The sequence below is a fragment of the Prunus persica genome, chromosome G6 (assembly GCF_000346465.2).
Source record: "Prunus persica cultivar Lovell chromosome G6, Prunus_persica_NCBIv2, whole genome shotgun sequence".
Classification (NCBI taxonomy): Eukaryota; Viridiplantae; Streptophyta; class Magnoliopsida; order Rosales; family Rosaceae; genus Prunus; species Prunus persica.
The window spans coordinates 9,922,150-9,938,981 of NC_034014.1; the positions used below are offsets into that span (position 1 = coordinate 9,922,150).

The window sequence follows — 16,832 nt, forward strand, 5'->3', positions numbered from 1 at the left end:
AAACAAGTGCCACGCTCTGAGAATAGCCATGCCGATGCATTAGCCAGGTTGGCATCAACCTTGGAATAGGGAATAGGTCGCCACATCCACATCGAATTTTTAGACCAGCCCAGCACACAAGCCCCACTCATCTGCACCATTGATCACAGCCCTACATGGATGGACCCCATCCTCCAGTTTTTGCAGAACCAAACCCTATCGGCTAATTCGGCCGAGGCACGACGCGTTCGCCATTGCTCTGCCCGATACCTGATCATTAACGGCTCCTTATACAAGCGGGGTTTCAGCCTTCCTTACCTCAGATGCCTGACTCCAGAGGAGGGTCACTATGTCCTCCGCGAAATTCATGAAGGCATCTGCGGCAACCACTCGGGCGCACGCTCGTTGGCTCATAAGGCAATCCGCCAAGGATACTTCTGGCCTTCACTCCACACTGACGCCCAGGCCTTCACCCAGAAATGCCACAAATGTCAGAGATTTGCCAATATTCCACAACTCACGGCAGAACCATTGATGGCCATGGTCAGTCCTTGGCCATTTGCCCAATGGGGACTAGATCTCATTGGACCAATGCCAGAGGGCAAGGGCCAAGTCAAATATGCAGTCGTAGCCGTAGACTACTTCACCAAGTGGGCTGAGGCCGAGGCCTTGGCCACCATCACTGCGGCCCGCATCGAAACCTTTGTGTGCAAAGTATTGTATGTCGCTTCGGCATTCCCAACTCCATCGTCACAGACAATGGCCGGCAATTTGACAATGCCAAATTCAAACAATTTTGTTCTAACCTCAAGATTCGTTTGTGCTTTGCCTCCCTAGCCCATCCTCAGTCCAATGGCCAGGTCGAAGCCGTGAACAAAATTATCAAGAAGACCCTCAAGACCAAACTTGACAAAGCCAAGGGCTGTTGGCCAGAACTATTCCCGGAAGTACTCTGGTCCTACCGCACCACCTTCCGCACATCCACTGGTGAAACGCCGTTCTCCCTATCATTTGGAACCGAGGCCGTGGCACCGGTAGAGATTGGTCAGCCCACATACCGAACCTCTACTTACGATGCCAAGGCCAATGACGAGCAGTTAGCCCTCAACCTTGACTTCATTGACGAGCTCCGTGACCAATCAAGCATGCGCAATGTCGCGTACAAACGCCGCATCGCCAAATACTACGACTCTCGAGTCAAGCCCCGCGCTTTCAAAATGGGGGACTAGGTCATTCGCAAGGTTTCCTTGGCTACCAAAAATCCTACCGAAGGTACCCTCGGCCCTACATGAGAGGGTCCTTATGAGATTATCAAAATCTGCTGCCCCGGCACTTATCAGCTTCGCGATCCCACAGGCAAGACGCTGCCTCATCCCTGGAATGCTGCTCACCTCAAGTACTACTACAAGTAAACATCTCTAGACCCTAGGACAATACTTTGGTCTTGAGCATTTACTATAAGGTAGAAGTAAAAGTATCTAGACCCTAGAACTCTTGTACCTTCTGCCTTTCGGCACCTATTTAAATGAAATGCCTGACTCCGGCTCATTCTCATGCACTCACATGGTTTATCATTTTACTAAGCATAATTGATATCACATAACAAGTCTTATATCATAAACATATCCAAACCACCTTGCTCCACGCAAGGGAAATTGTTCATACAAAGCAAAAATAAACAACCTTGCTCTGCACAAGGCAAAGTGTTCTAACAAAATCGCTAGAATACAAAATAGCTAGAATACATAAAGAAGGCAACGCCTTCAAGACTCGGTAGAAGGGGCATCCTCAGTGGCTGGCTCCGCCTCTGGTGTCGGGACACTAGCATCAGCAGGAGGACTCTGTGCAGGAGGCTCGCCACTCGTATCAAAGTTAATCTCAACCGAGGGGTTGAACCTAACCAGCCTATCTTCCCAGCGAAGCTGCTCATCCACTAGTCGGTCCATGATGTAGCTCTTCAGCTCCTCTGAGGTTCGGAAGGACTCGATCGCCTCGACTCGGGCAGTGGCCACCTCCTCGGCCTTCGACCTCTTCAGCTCCTCCACCTCCTTGGCCAGGGCTGCCTTTTGCAACAGCAGGGCGTTCTTCTCTCGGACAGCCTCCTGCGCCTCCGCCATCTTGCTCTTGGCCATCTCATCACGCCTCTTCAGCCTTTGGATCTCTTTATCTGCCTTGGCCATGCTGACATACATCTCGCCAAAGGCCTGCAAAACAAAACAACATCAATGAACCCAAAAAAAAAAAAATTCACAAAAGAACGCCAAAACTCACATAGGCCGAGGTAAGGATCATCTTTTGGGCCCGGTCTATGAAGGAAGAGGTTGGAGTCCTCGTCAGAGCCTCAGGATCACTCTTCACGCCTTCCAGGAAGACGTTAACCAAGGGCACCTCTTGCCGGTGCATAGCTAAGTTCACCTCCTTCTTCTGCTGGCATAGCCTGCTGAAGTCCACCTTCTCCACGCCTTCAGCAAATACGTCCTCCATGCCGAAGGGGAGCTTCGGCGGCGCCTGCAGCTCAAAAGGTGGAAGTCTCGGCCCCGACCCCATCACCTGCTGATGCGCTTCCTCCAAGGCTTTCCTCTTTCCCAGCACGTCAGCAACCCGACCCTCATCATCATCTCTGGGGCGTTTCCCAGCATCCTTCTCTGCCTTCTTGCCCCGAGACTCCCTCAGCCGCTTCTGCATCTCAGCATCATCAATATCCACAGCCACCTTCGTGCTCCCTCTTATAATACCCGCCACTGCCAAAACAAACAACACATTTACATTAGTCACAACCACAAAAGGCTCAGCACACAACTAATAAATGTGACCCAGGTACTTACTTCCTTGTAGGAGTCTGGACTCCAACAAATTCTTCTGAGTGACTAGCGCACTCACGCTCGGTCTCCGACAGCTGTGCCCTCACCCACTCAACCTCGTCTTCTTGCTCCTTGGAGATAGGCCCCCACTTCACTGAACCTGCACCAAAGGTTAGATACTACTTAGCCATTTACACTGGCATAGACAAAATAGAGAACCAAGAACAAGAGCCACAGCAAAACACTATCAAACATCAAAAAGTCTTAAGGGATGGGGCCAAGGACCTATAGACTGGAAGTGGGTAGGAATGTGTTGGACAACGCTCTTCCCTGGCGGACTCTCCCAGTCCCCATAAGCCATGCACCACCTGTTCCTCCAGGACTTTTGCATAGTTGGCTTATGACTAATAAAGTAGCCCATCTCCTTCGCCTTTCGGCAATTAGCTTGTACCCAGCCAAAATTCCCCTGCTGCTTCGAAATCGAGTACAAATACATAAACTGCTCAAATGTTGGCTCCCCCAACCCAGCCAACCACCAGGCGATGTACACCCCATGAAGAAGAATCCAAAAGTTGGGATTATACTGCCCCGGCGCATATCCCAACTTAGCCAACATCATCTGCACCCACGGATGAAAGGGTAGTCTGAAGCCGTGTCGATACATATCCGTAAAAATCATCATAGAGCCATCCGCGGGATATCTAACCACATCAGCCGCAGTCGGTAAATTCAAGCCCACGTAGGTTGGCACACAGAAGTCTGTCCGAAGCTGGGCCAACTTCGCTTCTGTAAGCGTATTCCGCCTTGACAAAGGGACACCAACCCGAATGTCTACTCCCTCTGACATTGAAGCCCCGGCTATACCCACGCACCCCGATGGTGATGCCTGGTTGCTCGAACCCACCTCTTGCGTATGAGGCAAGGCTAGAACCCGGTTTGCTATAGCCTCTAACTCTATATAATTCCTCTGCATCTCCCTATATGCAGCCGACCCAGAGTCTACCGATGGCACACCCCTCTCACCCCCATGCCCTATCATCCTACTTTCTATAATGCCTTCTACCATACCCTCTGTCTCTGAACTCTCCTCTTCAGAACAAACATATTGGCTGGGCTCTTCACTCTCAGTGTCATCCCCAATAAGGCAGGGGGTCAGGACTTTCTCTATCAGAACTTTCAGACATCTACAATTTGCAAAAACAAGAAAAATGAACTAATGCACATGTAAGGAGGATCGAACCACACCAACACAAAAATTTGGAAAATCTTCATGTCTGTTCATACCAAGCAAGAATTCAACATGTTCATACAAATGTTCAACGTGTTCATCATGTTCATGCTCATGTTCAATGTGTTCTTCCTAGCCTTCAACATGTTCATGCAACGCAAGACATTTCAATTCAAAAGTTCAAGCGAAATAAGGTCTAACCTTGTTCGTACCACCACGTAGAAGTCGCCGGAAATCACCTCAGCCACAAGCACCACCACAAAACCTTCGCCGAAAATCTCTTCTCCTCCTCCTCAAGTTCTCACAATTTCTCTCCTCAACTCAAGTGTGGTGCCTTCACCACTCCAAGTTCCTATTTATAGCCAACCAAGAGTACCCACGCCTCGATTCACGAGCAAACCCTAGCACCCTTTCATCTTCCCTCTTAAATCCCTTGTACCTACACACAATTTGAAATTCAATTTTCAAAAATACAAAATGGAGTCTCCAAAATTCCAAGTGTGCTAGACCACTTCCTAAACCCAATCCTAGTACAAGGCTTAGGCCCAAATTTGATCAAGACACCCAAACCAATTTCACAATATATTTTGGCTGACCTTGCCGAACGGCAAGGCCCGGGCAGCAACAAATGGAGGACTCACCTGCCGAGTATGGACGGTCTAGCTCAGCTTTGACGTGCCGAAGGTCCAGCACCTCGGACAGCACTCGCCCTCGGCCCAAAACACCCTTGCCGATCGGCAAGCTTTGTGCAACACCTCGACAGACCCTCGGACAGCACCTGCTCCAATCGGCAGCTCCCCTTTGCTTGACGCCTTGCTCGCCACGACCTGCCCAGCCGTCGCCAAGACTTGCCGAACGGCAAGACCAACTCGGCAGCTCCCCTTTGCTCGACGCCCTGACCTGCCCAGCCGTCGCCAAGACTTGCCGAACGGAAAGACCAACTCAGCAGCTCCCCTTTGCTCGACGCCTTGATCGCCAAGACTTTACCCAGCTCGTACCTACAGCACCTCGGACTTTACTCCGCCTCGACCCAAAACAGTCTCCACATCCTTGTCGATCAGCAAGGGTTGCACAGCAGCTACTTCGTGAACTCTCCTCCTCCAAACCAGCGGCGCAGCTTTGCGAAGCTGTCTTACTGAATCTGCCGAATCTGCGCAACAGCGCCCTTACTTGAAGCCTACCTACCGAAGCCTCGCTTAAAGCCACACCAAGACTTGCCGAATTAGCACAAACAACTTCTCGAAAAGCCTAGTGAGAGCTCCATCCCAAACCCTTATCAAGCTTGCCGAAGCCAAGACGGCATCCAAAAAACACACACCTCAACTTGCCGAACGGCACCCTTCACCAACACCTCAACTTAACCAAGCGGCAAGCCTTTGAGTGCTCTAGAATAACCCTAGCACTTTCCAAATTGCCGAAGCCCACATTAAAATACCCAACCATCTTGCTGCCAGCCCGCCTAAGACTCAACTTATTCTTAGGCCCAAATCCATGAGGCCCTAGAATAACCCAAGTCACCTTTTCAACCCCTTGTCGAACGGCAGGGGTCATGAAATTTTCTTGGAGAGGCCTACACAAGCCTTAACATGCCGAAGGACCGGCCATTCAAAAAAAAAAAAAGGCTAGACCCTTGCCGAATGGCAAGGGCCATGGAAGAAGTGGCGAGTCTCCAAAATTTTCAACGAACCTGGCCCCTCGAAGGTCTAGCTCCCGAAGCTCAAAAAAAAAAAAATGGCTAGACCCTTGCCGAACGGCAAGGGCCATGGAAGAAGTGGCGAGTCTCCAAAATTTTCAACAGACCCGGCCCCTCCACGGTCTAGCTCCCGAAGCTCAAAAAAAAAAAAAAATACTACCTGCAACATGCCCAAGTACCCGGGTAACCAGCTACCAACAGTTCTAGAGGCCTCCACAGCTTGTATCACACATTCCATATGTTGACGCAACTCCTAGCTTGCCAACTTGGGAGACTAGGGAGTGCCCTACGGCTCCCAATGAAGCTGGAATGCTCGGTTACAATTACAAAAACTCACAAGTTCCAAACCCAGAAGTTACTTCTCGAACGCGAACTTGGGGGACTACTGTTTACAACATAATGAATCGAGCAAACCCAGCATCAAAGCGACTAGCACCAAGGCAGCCACGCCTTCTCCCCTGCCAAAGGAAGACACACTTCTGAGGTGCCAGACACTTACCGAAGCTCCCAACTGCCAAACCTAATCCCCAGGACACGTGTCGCCACCACGACGACTTGCACAAAGTCCCACATTGGAACTTTGTGCAAACCTCCTACTTTCACTTCCCTATAAATAGGGAACAGTACCCAAGCAAAAAGGGTAACTATTCTCCCACTTTTACTGTTACTCTGCCAGAATTACTACTTGTAACTGACTTAGGCATCGGAGAGCCTTCGGTCGGCACCACACCGGTGTCCGAAGCTTAACGATTGCTTCTCCCACTTTATCTTTTGCAGGTCTCCCACCAATCTATTTCACCAAGGGCCTCAGCCCTCTTCCCTGCTGAAGACCCCACACAACTCATCACTAAGTTGGACTCAATATTGGCCGGGCCATTTTGAGCATCAACACCAAAGTTGTCTAAACCCACTGAGTCACCAAGTTTAGTGCCACCATCGTCGAGCTATTGAGTTCGGCGACCCATTCGCCATACCAACCATCTTAATAATTCCAATGGCCGAGACTTGTTCCTCTCTTGGCCAACAATCGTTTGCAAAGAAGTCAAATGACACAAGTGCATCCATGCATCCATCCATCCATTCATTCGCAACTCAAATCACATGGCCATCCATGTTGGCATGCTCACATACCACACTCACACCAAAGCATGACGTCTTTGTTATGCGTCCAAATCTGCATTGACTCAAAGCTCCGTTATTTCATTCCGAAAATAATCGACCCGCGACCAAAGAGATTTGGAGGGTCAATACTAATCTGTTTCTTTTTTCTTCTTCTTTTATTATTATTATTATTATTTATGATTTGGCTCCCATAGGTCCGCCAGTGCAAATAGGCAACTCGCTCTGATACCACGAAAGAAGTTGAGGTTCCACCCCATAATTAATTGGCAATAGGACAAGTATCCCAACACCTTATAAGTACATACAAGATTTTGCAACTTTTTTGATATTTACTAAGTTTTAATATTTTACTGGTCTTGACATTAAGCCGCGATCTATTAGTAAATATGTAAATTGGTTCTTTAGGAGTTGGGAGTACAGTGGTTATGGGCAGTGTCTATGTACTTTAGCTTTAACTTGGTTAAGTTTTTGTTTTGTATCTTTATGTTGGGACCATTTGCTCTACTTGTTGGTATGGGCTGCTTTGTTTGGGGTTTCCAGTTTTTGTAATGCTTTCAACTCTTAATAGTCTGGCAGAGTTATGAAGCAAGTTTAGCTGGAGTTCAGTCAAGCCTTAATCTAAATCATTGCTCATGTGATTCATATTTTACTGTACAGGGTGGATTAAGGTGAAATTTAATTGCTTGACTAGATCTTAAATTTTGGTTCTGTTTTTGTTTATTTATTAAATCTGAACCGAGTGGGATTTATCCAAAACTGAAACCGATTTTTGATTTTTTTTTCTTTAGCAAATTTGAAAAAGGTGAAGTTATTTAAGCGATCGATACTTTGAAAATGCATGACTTATTATTTCTTATGTGAAAATTGGAAGGGGGTCTATTTTTAATTTTTGCACATTGTCGCATATGCGTCTTTTATTTATTTATATTTTTATGTTTGAGGTCCTTTACTATTGAGAGGGGCGATAGTACTAAACTCACACACACTACACGGACTAGAACCCAGAAGCTTGTATGAGAAAGTAAATACTCTAAGCCACTACACTAGTGGATACTTTGCACATATTTGTCTTTTGTCCCAATCAAATTGACAAACTGTGCTCAAATTGTAAAGCAGAAGATCTTTAGAAATTAAAGCATAATATGGAGGTGTGCGTGCGGCTTTCTCAATAACACCCATATATAAACGTGTATACAAAGTTAAGAAAATATTTTCTAGTCTTAAGAAAATCTACACTTTTGGATTTGGAGGAGGAAGCAGCCATTTGGAACCCTGAATATAGCCGAGGTTGAGGAAAGGTTTGATTTGTTCCTCATTCAGTTGTTTGGCGTATTTTACTCTCCCAACCATATTTGAACCTGGACCCGAACACTTGTATTCTCCATAGAACACGGTGCTGAATATAACAACAAACAAAAAAAAATATTGACACTATTAACTCTCAAAACCGTTCAATTATATTAAAATGCTTAATTAATTAGTGTGTTTTAATTTGCTTACCTGTCACGTTCGGGGCGGTTCTTGTTGTTCCAACCGGCTGGGGTGATGACCTCGGACATGCCGGTGTAGGAAAAGACCACCCTAGGACTGATCCTCCAAGCCCTGCCCAAATACGTGCCATTTCCAGTCCCAGTTATGTTGCAGTGGACAAATGAGTATCCAGTATCCTCTGAAGCTGAGTCCCTTGCTTGTGCTGTTATCACTGTCATTTCATTATCCCCCAACACATGTAACTCAGTGTTCTGCACCCATTAATTAACTACCCATCAAAACCATGACATGATACATAGACAACAAATAGTTGAGTTATAGTGAAGAGTTAGTCGTATACATAACGTTTCTCACACAACATGTACGTGAAATTCACTATTATAAGAAGAGACTCGCATTTAGCGATTTGATTTGTAAAACACGTAGGGAGAGTTAACAAAAGTTCCTTTATAAGTTTTCCTTTTATTTAGGAATAATAAGGAGGGTTTGGGTGGCATTACCAAATAGAGAGACTTTCCACTTCCAAAGATGAAATCCACAGTGCCTTCAATAAAGCAGTCCTTGAAAAAATGATTTCCCTTGTCATCACAAAGTGTGTCTTGGAAACCAATCAGTCTGCAATTGAACAAGGCTGACTTGGTCCCCGACACCCTCAATGCCAATGCCTGTTGTCCCACGCTATTCCTAGCTGGCTTTGGTGAAGAGTTCTTCACACAACCACAAATCAATGTAAATTGTAAGGAAACAAAAATATTAAAAGAAAGTTAATAATAATAAAAAATTATTGTGTGTGATGATAATATCACGTAACATGAAACATTTCTCGCAAACATGAGACATTTACGTACCTTAATAATAAGGTTAACTGCCACGAAGTAGTCGGATTCGGCAATCACTGTGGCACTATCCATAGTTCCATACTTTGGGGCTCCGCTAGAAAAGGTCAAAGTTGGCATATTTGTTGGAGAGCCATAAAATGTAACAAATGGTTTATTCCGTGGAATTGTGATTTTTTCATTGTACTCTCCCCCTCCAATGTACACAATGACACGTTTGGTGTTGTCGGCCGGAATGCTATTAACAGCGTCAGTGATGGTCTTGAATTCTCCACTTCCGTCTTTCATAACCTTGACTACGGTTTGACCAACCTCAGCCGTTACAAGGGCAGGGTCAAGTGTGCCTTGCCGTTCTTTGTACGATTTCACGTTGTTATTGAACCACGTGTTAACTTGGGAGTAGTCGGCTGGTACCGGTGTATCATCATTTGCCACGGCTATAATGGCGGTGAGGAGAATTAATGTCACGATTAGAGCTGCATGGACATCCAAGCATGTGTTTTTTCTGGCCATTTTTATTGTTTATTTTTCTGTTTCTTGGTTTCAAGTTTTTGTATCGTAGTGGGTGCTGTTGATTGGAATGGTGAATAGAAGGCTTTGATTTTATAGTCCACTATGCAAGAGCTGGTTAAGGCACAATGCATATTGAGAGGGATTAATCCTAAATTTGTGGGTTTTGGAGAGCTTCTTGCACATTTTGGTTTCTAATTAGGGGCTTATGTTCATAGAGATTTCAGTTACGCATTTTTTATTTGTTGGATAACAGAAAATCACTAGCTGTAGCTAGCTCTACAGCTTAATTTGGGAAGGCATAAGAGGACATAATTGTGGTATTATTAAGAGAGTTCACTTTGCCATCACATATAAAATCTCAGTTATACCCTTGATTATTAAGGATAGTCACACATTCGCAACGGCGAAACCACCCTTAGAAATATCTAGAAAAATAGGGATTTAGCGCTAATTTTAGGAAGTTCACCCCATTTTGTGAAAGCTCACCTCATTCTAGAAAAAATTAGTCCTCTCAAACCTAATATAGCTCCTTTAGCGGGAAAAAAAGGAGAGTAAAAGAGTTGACAAATAATCTTGTTGATAGGTTGACAATATTATATTATATAAGAATATTTTTGCTCACCACTTTTAACCTAATGTGTATTTTCATCACCATTCTCAAGACTTGACGCATATCTATGGGTAGTAGAACCATAGTTTTTTGTTTTTTGTTTTGTGTTGTGTGTGTGTGTGTGTGTGTGTGATGATATTATAATGAGAGAGAAACAATACTCCCACTCAAAGATGGATGAAATTAGTTACTTTATTAAAACTGAATTTGTTACTAAATTTTTATTTTTAAAAATTAATATATGATCATTTAGAAGTTAAGCATTTAAAAGTCTAGTTCTAGGATCTAGGTCACTTTGCGCTGCAAGGAAGGCTACATGGGTTAGATAAGCTCTTAAACCTCTTCCAATTGTGAACCATAACCGTCAGATCATCCACCTTAACACCTATAGGGCTCATTTGTTACACAGGACTGTCTTGGCATGGACTATGCTTGGGGACTGTCTTGACTTGGTCTAAGTTGGATAACACTTATCCTGCGTTTGGTGTATGCATGGATTAGGACTAGATTTTTTTATTTTTTCAAAATTATTTATATATATATGCATAAATACATATATTATGTATTTGTATATACGTATTTTATAATATATATAATATATATGTATATGTACATACATATATAATATATATAACATATATAACATATATAACATATCAGTCCCGATTTCTTGGACTATAGGAGTCCAAGAGATTTGTGGTCGCTCACCGTTGGATGTAAATTCAACGGTTCACTCACCCTTGCACTTTTTTAAAGAAATTTTTTTGAACTGTTGGATGTTACATTCAACGGTGGGTGACCACAGTCTCTTGGACCCCTGTGGTCCAAAAGATCCGGGCTGTATAACATATATACATATATATGTATTTTATAATATATATAATATATCAGTCCCCTTCTATTGAGGGATCCCTCAAATAATTTTATTTGAGGGACGCCTTTTAGGGTACCCTACAATTTTTTTCCCAATGATCCAAACCATCTATTTTTTAGATCTTCATTCATAGATCATCATTACAAAAAATTAGACAAATCGGAAACCATTTCGACATCCAATTGTGTCTTACAAAATCAATGAACACGGTGCTTCAAGAAAATGCGAAAATTTCAATAACTTAATTGAGTGGTCAAATGATATCGGATTCAAGTGAGTTTTTGTAGAGATGATCTTTGAATGAGTATCTACAAAATAGAAGGTTTGGATTAGTGAAATACAATCCGGAGTGGGGCCTACAAGGGGTGTCCCTCAAATAAGCTTATTTGAGGGATCCCTCAATGGAAGCTCTCTGTATAATATATATGTATATATACATACATATATAATATATTTATAACATATATATATATATATGTATATGTATATTATATATATTATATATGTATATACGTGTGTGTATATAAATATGTATATATATACGCACATATGTGTATGTATATATATATACATATATATTATATACAGTCCCCTTCTATTGAGGGATCCCTCAAATAATTTTATTTGAGGGACGCCCCTTAGGGTACCCTACAATTTTTTTCCCAATGATCCAAACCATCTATTTTTTAGGTCTTTATTCATAGATCATCCTTACAAAAAATTAGACAAATCGGAAACCATTTCGACATCCAATTGTGTCTTACAAAATCAATGAATACGATGCTTCAAGAAAATGCTAAAATTTCAATAGCTTAATTGAGTGGTCAAATAATATCGGATTCAAGTGATTTTTTGTTGAGATGATCTTTGAATGAGTATGTACAAAATAGACGGTTTGGATTAGTGAAATACAATCCGGAGTGGGGCCTACAAGGGGTGTCCCTCAAATAAGCTTATTTGAGGGATCCCTCAATGGAAGCTCTCTGATATTATATATATGTGTATATACTTGTATATATGTACATTATAGTATATGTGTATGTAAGTACAATATAATAATAATAATAATAATAATAATAAATATTATTAGTATTACAATATAATATATACATCTTATACATTGGTGAGCATGGGACTAGTTAATCCTTCCTTTCCACATGGGTTTAGTAGTCCCTTCCTAAGGAGGTGTTTTTGGTAGGCCCTGTATTAGCAATCCCATCTAAGACTAGGATTAGATGAAACAAACATGGTACTAAATTTAGTCCAAGCCAAGTCTGTGTAACAAACGACCCCTTAATAAATAGTGCTACTTTGACCCATAAAAATATCATTTGGCGCAATTTACCTAATCCTATGTGAGATGCATGCGCTCCTTTTTAATTTATTTTTTGGGAAATATTTGTAAATAAAAAATTAAGGACTTTTTAGTATCCTACTTGGATCTAATTTTATAAACTCAAAAATAGATTTTAAGTTCAAAGCCCAAAAAGCGCGTTTAGTAGGCCCATTTTTAAAAATCATAACCCAAAAAAAATTCAAAAACACTCCATTATTAAAAATAAAAAAAAGTGTGGTTTTACAGTTCTCTCTCTCTCTCTCTCTCTCTCTCTCTCTCTCTCTCTTGTATGGTACCCAATTGGGTTTGTATTTGGGAACCAATAACCACCTTGTATGGTACCCGATCGGGTTTGTATTTGGGAACCAATAACCACCAAAACCACTGAAGCATGTTCAAGTGGCGTAGGTTGGAGTTGTTGCGCACCACCAAAATTGATAGGGTTTATGCCTCATATCTTTTTCTGTTTTTTTATATTAATTTCAATTTGGGGATTAGGTATATTAAAATCATTGTTTGAGAACTCATGTTTTAAAAAACAATCATAATTTTTTATTTTACTTTTTTGAGTAGGATACCAAACATGACCTAAGTGTTTCTCTATAATTGAGAGGGAAAAGGATATCCATATTGTCAAATTGAATATTAGATTTGTGCCTCGCTTAATTATTGTGTGAATGTGTCATTAAAAATTTATTGTCAAATAAGTAAAACATTTGTAAAGAGCTAGTGTTTTTTTTTTTTAAAAGAACATTTTCTATTGAAAGGGGCGTTAAAATATTAAATATTACACGAATGCTATGACTTGAATTTAAAAATCAAAATCTTACATAAAGAAGTAAATACTCCAAACTACTACACTAATGAGTTCTTTGTGCAAGTAACTAGTGGTTACATACACTTTACGTTAGGTGTTTAATATTCCCGTCTTTCAATATGGTTTGTTTAAGAAAATATTTTAAGAATATTGTAGGCTTTATGTGCCTTATCCGAATCACATAAGAAAATTTGATAGGTCGGTGTTGTAGCCAAAAGTAAAAATAAAGAGAAATAATAATATGCATTGACTTGTTCAAATCTCAATTCCCAAGGGAGACACTCACATAAGGGTCCCTGTACTTCTTGCATGGTGAAATGAGGCGAGAGGACGTGCGAAGTACATATAAAATCTGAGGTTTCTGTATGATGTGCATGGTCCCTAGGTGAAGCTTGAGCATATCTTTGTGACACGTGGCATAATATTAAAAGGGCGTCCACACACCATATCTTTACGCTGGGAACTGTTTGGTTCACAAAATGGGACACACTCGAGCACTGCTTCAACTGTTGCCATTTGTGCTGAAACAGCATGGTGGGTATACTGACTGTCATTGACGGGTAATTCCTGACCCATACACATGAAGTCATAAATTTAACAGTAGAAGTTCTCAAAATTTCTTAAACGAAAAGATATTACTTTCATTCATAATTTATTGTGGAAACAAATTATAATCCAAAATGATAATTATCTAAAACAAAACACATAATTAATTAATCAATCAACAAACAAAAACTGTATTCAATAAATCAAACCAATATCAATAAATTATAAATTCCATATCCAAATAATCATAAATTCAATTTCAATCAAATAGTTCACAAATCATCATTAAGTGGACAATTTAGTTTAAAACTTGAAATTTTCTCAATTTGAAAAATAATGAGCGGTAGCAGCACATGGGGCCGGCTGTGGTGGCAAGCGATGGTTGTTTAGGGTTTGAATAGTTCACGAAAAGTCTTATGTTCAAACTCCTATGACATTATTTGTGTGTGTGTGTGAGAAAATTTTTTATATAAAAAAACTTATTTTCCTTTTAGAAATATCATTCTTGATTCTTTCAGTACATAAAGCAGATTTTCCGAGACTGAGTTTCTTCCACATGATTTCTATCTGTACCATATCTAAGGGCGAAACTTTTACCGTGACTTAAGGGTAAAAAATTTCTGAGAGTACACAGACCAAAAAAGTAGAAGCCTCTGCGGGAAAAATGGTAATATATAAGGGTTACCGCTTATAGGTAAAAACCTAGACTTTAACGTTTATATATATACCCTTCAGTCATAGGGCACCCTCCCCCGTGCATAGACTCATTGTTAGGGCATGCCTTATATAAAGTACAACTAGAAAAAGATAATGTACAGCCCGCTAGAGAAGCCTATAATAGAAATTGTTCGGAGTCTGATAACATAATTATTTATATGGTAACACGGGTCTAGCAAGAGTAGATTATTCTTAATTCATTATAATTATTTTCAAGCAAAGGGTATAAACTTACACGAGGCATAAACTAATACAGATAGCAACACTAGGAAGAAGGGGGGCGTGCAATACTTCCTCTAATTAATCATTATGTTAGGCTAAACGCACCCCCCTGGTTTATTATAGTTGTAGTTATCCATTTCAAGTTCTAGCTTGGAGTTGGCTTTTTCTGGGTACTTGTTTTAGCGTCTTCTTGCAGCAGTTTCCCTTTGGGCATTGAAAAAGACAGCAGCCACAGGAAGGCCAAGGTCGTTTGCTTCTGCAAATTTTCGCGTGTTGAAATTGTCTTTTGAAGGAGGAGGGATCACTGTCTGCCTGCCTTTCTGCTTGAACAGAAGAAACACAAACCTGTGGATCCCTATGTTTGGCCTTGGTATTTCATATTTCACCACCTCTTTTCCTGCTTTTGATTATAGCATGAAAACAAAACAAAAAACAAACAAAAAAACCATATTAATTAGTTAATATTCATCATCATCTACTCTCTCTCTCTCTCTCTCTCTCTCTCTCTAAGAGCATGAAGGGACTTACCAAATGTGTTATCAGTTGTGCCTGGGATGTCAGTTACTATCCTGTAATCAAGATGGCAGAATTAGCCATTTTCAATTGACCAAAAAAATAAAAACACAAAGTACATATTTTAAGCATAAGGAGCATTTTAAATGCATATGTATGCAATTAAGTCATCTATATCTTGTCTTCTCATGTTGGTTTTTGTCAAAAATTACAAGGAGAAATGGGAACTCTCTCTCTCTCTCTCTCTCTCTCTCTCTCTCTCTCTCTCTCTCTCTCTCTCCATCATGATTTAACAGAGGAAGAAAAACTATATACCAAGTCAATTATGTAAACATACAAACTTAAAACCAAAAGAATATTAGACTCAAGGAGAGCATCTATAGTTTTTGAATCTGCATAATTCGTGAGGTCTTATAAAATTCGTAATGCTTAATTACTAACAGTACTTATCAAGGGTAGAAGGATTTTATTTTTCGTATTTCAATTTCGATGCAGATAAATGCCCTGTCATCGTGCCCTGTGAACCATATACCCCATAATTAGGGCACAAGTTATTTAATTGGAACTAGGTATATAAAAATTAGTGGCATAATTAGCTTGTCTCTTTTCCTCATTTAAATCCTATTCCTGATCATATCTCAACAGAGGATTTACCAGTGTAAATGCTCCCTTAGGTAGGGGTCACTAGGACCGGGAACATCTGGATCGGTCATAACCTGCAAAGAGGAAAAGATGAATTCAAATTAAATCCATATATTTAGAGAAAAAAAAAAAAAAAAAAAACTAGGTATTAATGAAAGCAAGAAAAATATAGCTGGGAAGTAGACATATGTACCAGTGTAAAGAATGACCTCAAATCGCCTCCATGAACCTCAACCTTAGGCTTGAGGGTTAGTGAGGAAGGAAATAGCTCATGACCATTATAAACCTTCTTGTTGGAGTTGTAAGTGACTGTCATTTTTACACTTTGAGAGAAGGAATCAACAACATCTCCAATGACTCTCCCAACCACAAGAGGATCTGACATCTTTGCCATGATGAAATTAGATGTACACAACGTTTCTGTTTTTCTTGAGGAAGCAGGCTTTGTTAATTGGCTTTGGATTGGAGATACCCCATATTTATAGTGTTGTTGAGAGAAGAACCCTTGAAGAGATGGAGAATCCATGAAAGTTCGAGGGACGTGGGGGGGCAACAAAAAGTTTGAGAGAGATACATAAAAAGTGTAGGATAGTGTTTTCTATAATTGCTGAACTTTCAAGGCAAAGGTTATCCTGAAAAATATATATTTTTATTATTTGTTTTGTTTTTGGTTACAAGCATTTGTAGGTTGGGAATGTGTTCATGATTTATCCGAATTGTAAACTCATTTCCTCACACATCCTAGCTCTTTTCCAATTTTGGCTAGCTCCAAAGCCCTTTAATTTAACAAAAAATGTGACGGAGGACCAACTGCGCTAACGAAAGTGGAGTTGAGGAACTATGGCAGTCATTGTCGAAGTTTTTTATAACAAGATCGATGTTAAACCAAGAA

At 41.1% G+C, this 16,832-nt stretch overlaps 2 protein-coding genes across 2 annotated transcripts; both read right to left on the bottom strand.

Annotated features, from left to right (window-relative positions):
* Positions 8,054-10,067, bottom strand: LOC18774655 (putative pectinesterase 63). The gene is made up of 4 exons (XM_007207645.2): positions 9,163-10,067; positions 8,815-9,021; positions 8,324-8,565; positions 8,054-8,219 (listed from the first exon to the last, which is right to left on the bottom strand). The coding sequence occupies exons 1-4, from the start codon at positions 9,661-9,663 to the stop codon at positions 8,054-8,056; spliced, it is 1,116 nt and encodes a 371-aa protein (XP_007207707.1). The 5' UTR covers positions 9,664-10,067.
* On the bottom strand, positions 14,802-16,362 carry LOC18774596 (CEN-like protein 2). The gene is made up of 4 exons (XM_007205944.2): positions 16,134-16,362; positions 15,953-16,014; positions 15,314-15,354; positions 14,802-15,182 (listed from the first exon to the last, which is right to left on the bottom strand). The coding sequence occupies exons 1-4, from the start codon at positions 16,332-16,334 to the stop codon at positions 14,965-14,967; spliced, it is 522 nt and encodes a 173-aa protein (XP_007206006.1). The 5' UTR covers positions 16,335-16,362; the 3' UTR covers positions 14,802-14,964.

What these genes read in the sequence shown, in the direction of transcription:
- LOC18774596 (XM_007205944.2), bottom strand. Translation starts at nt 16,334, where the DNA reads ATGGCAAAGATGTCAGATCCTCTTGTGGTTGGGAGAGTCATTGGAGAT. An exon ending in TGAGGTCATTCTTTACACTG is followed by an intron (nt 16,015 to 16,133) that starts GTACATATGTCT and finishes TCCTCTTTGCAG; the next exon opens with GTTATGACCGATCCAGATGT. An exon ending in CTAAGGGAGCATTTACACTG is followed by an intron (nt 15,355 to 15,952) that starts GTAAATCCTCTG and finishes TCTTGATTACAG; the next exon opens with GATAGTAACTGACATCCCAG.
- LOC18774655 (XM_007207645.2), bottom strand. Translation starts at nt 9,663, where the DNA reads ATGGCCAGAAAAAACACATGCTTGGATGTCCATGCAGCTCTAATCGTG. An exon ending in GTGGAAAGTCTCTCTATTTG is followed by an intron (nt 8,566 to 8,814) that starts GTAATGCCACCC and finishes TAATGGGTGCAG; the next exon opens with AACACTGAGTTACATGTGTT. An exon ending in AACCGCCCCGAACGTGACAG is followed by an intron (nt 8,220 to 8,323) that starts GTAAGCAAATTA and finishes TGTTATATTCAG; the next exon opens with CACCGTGTTCTATGGAGAAT.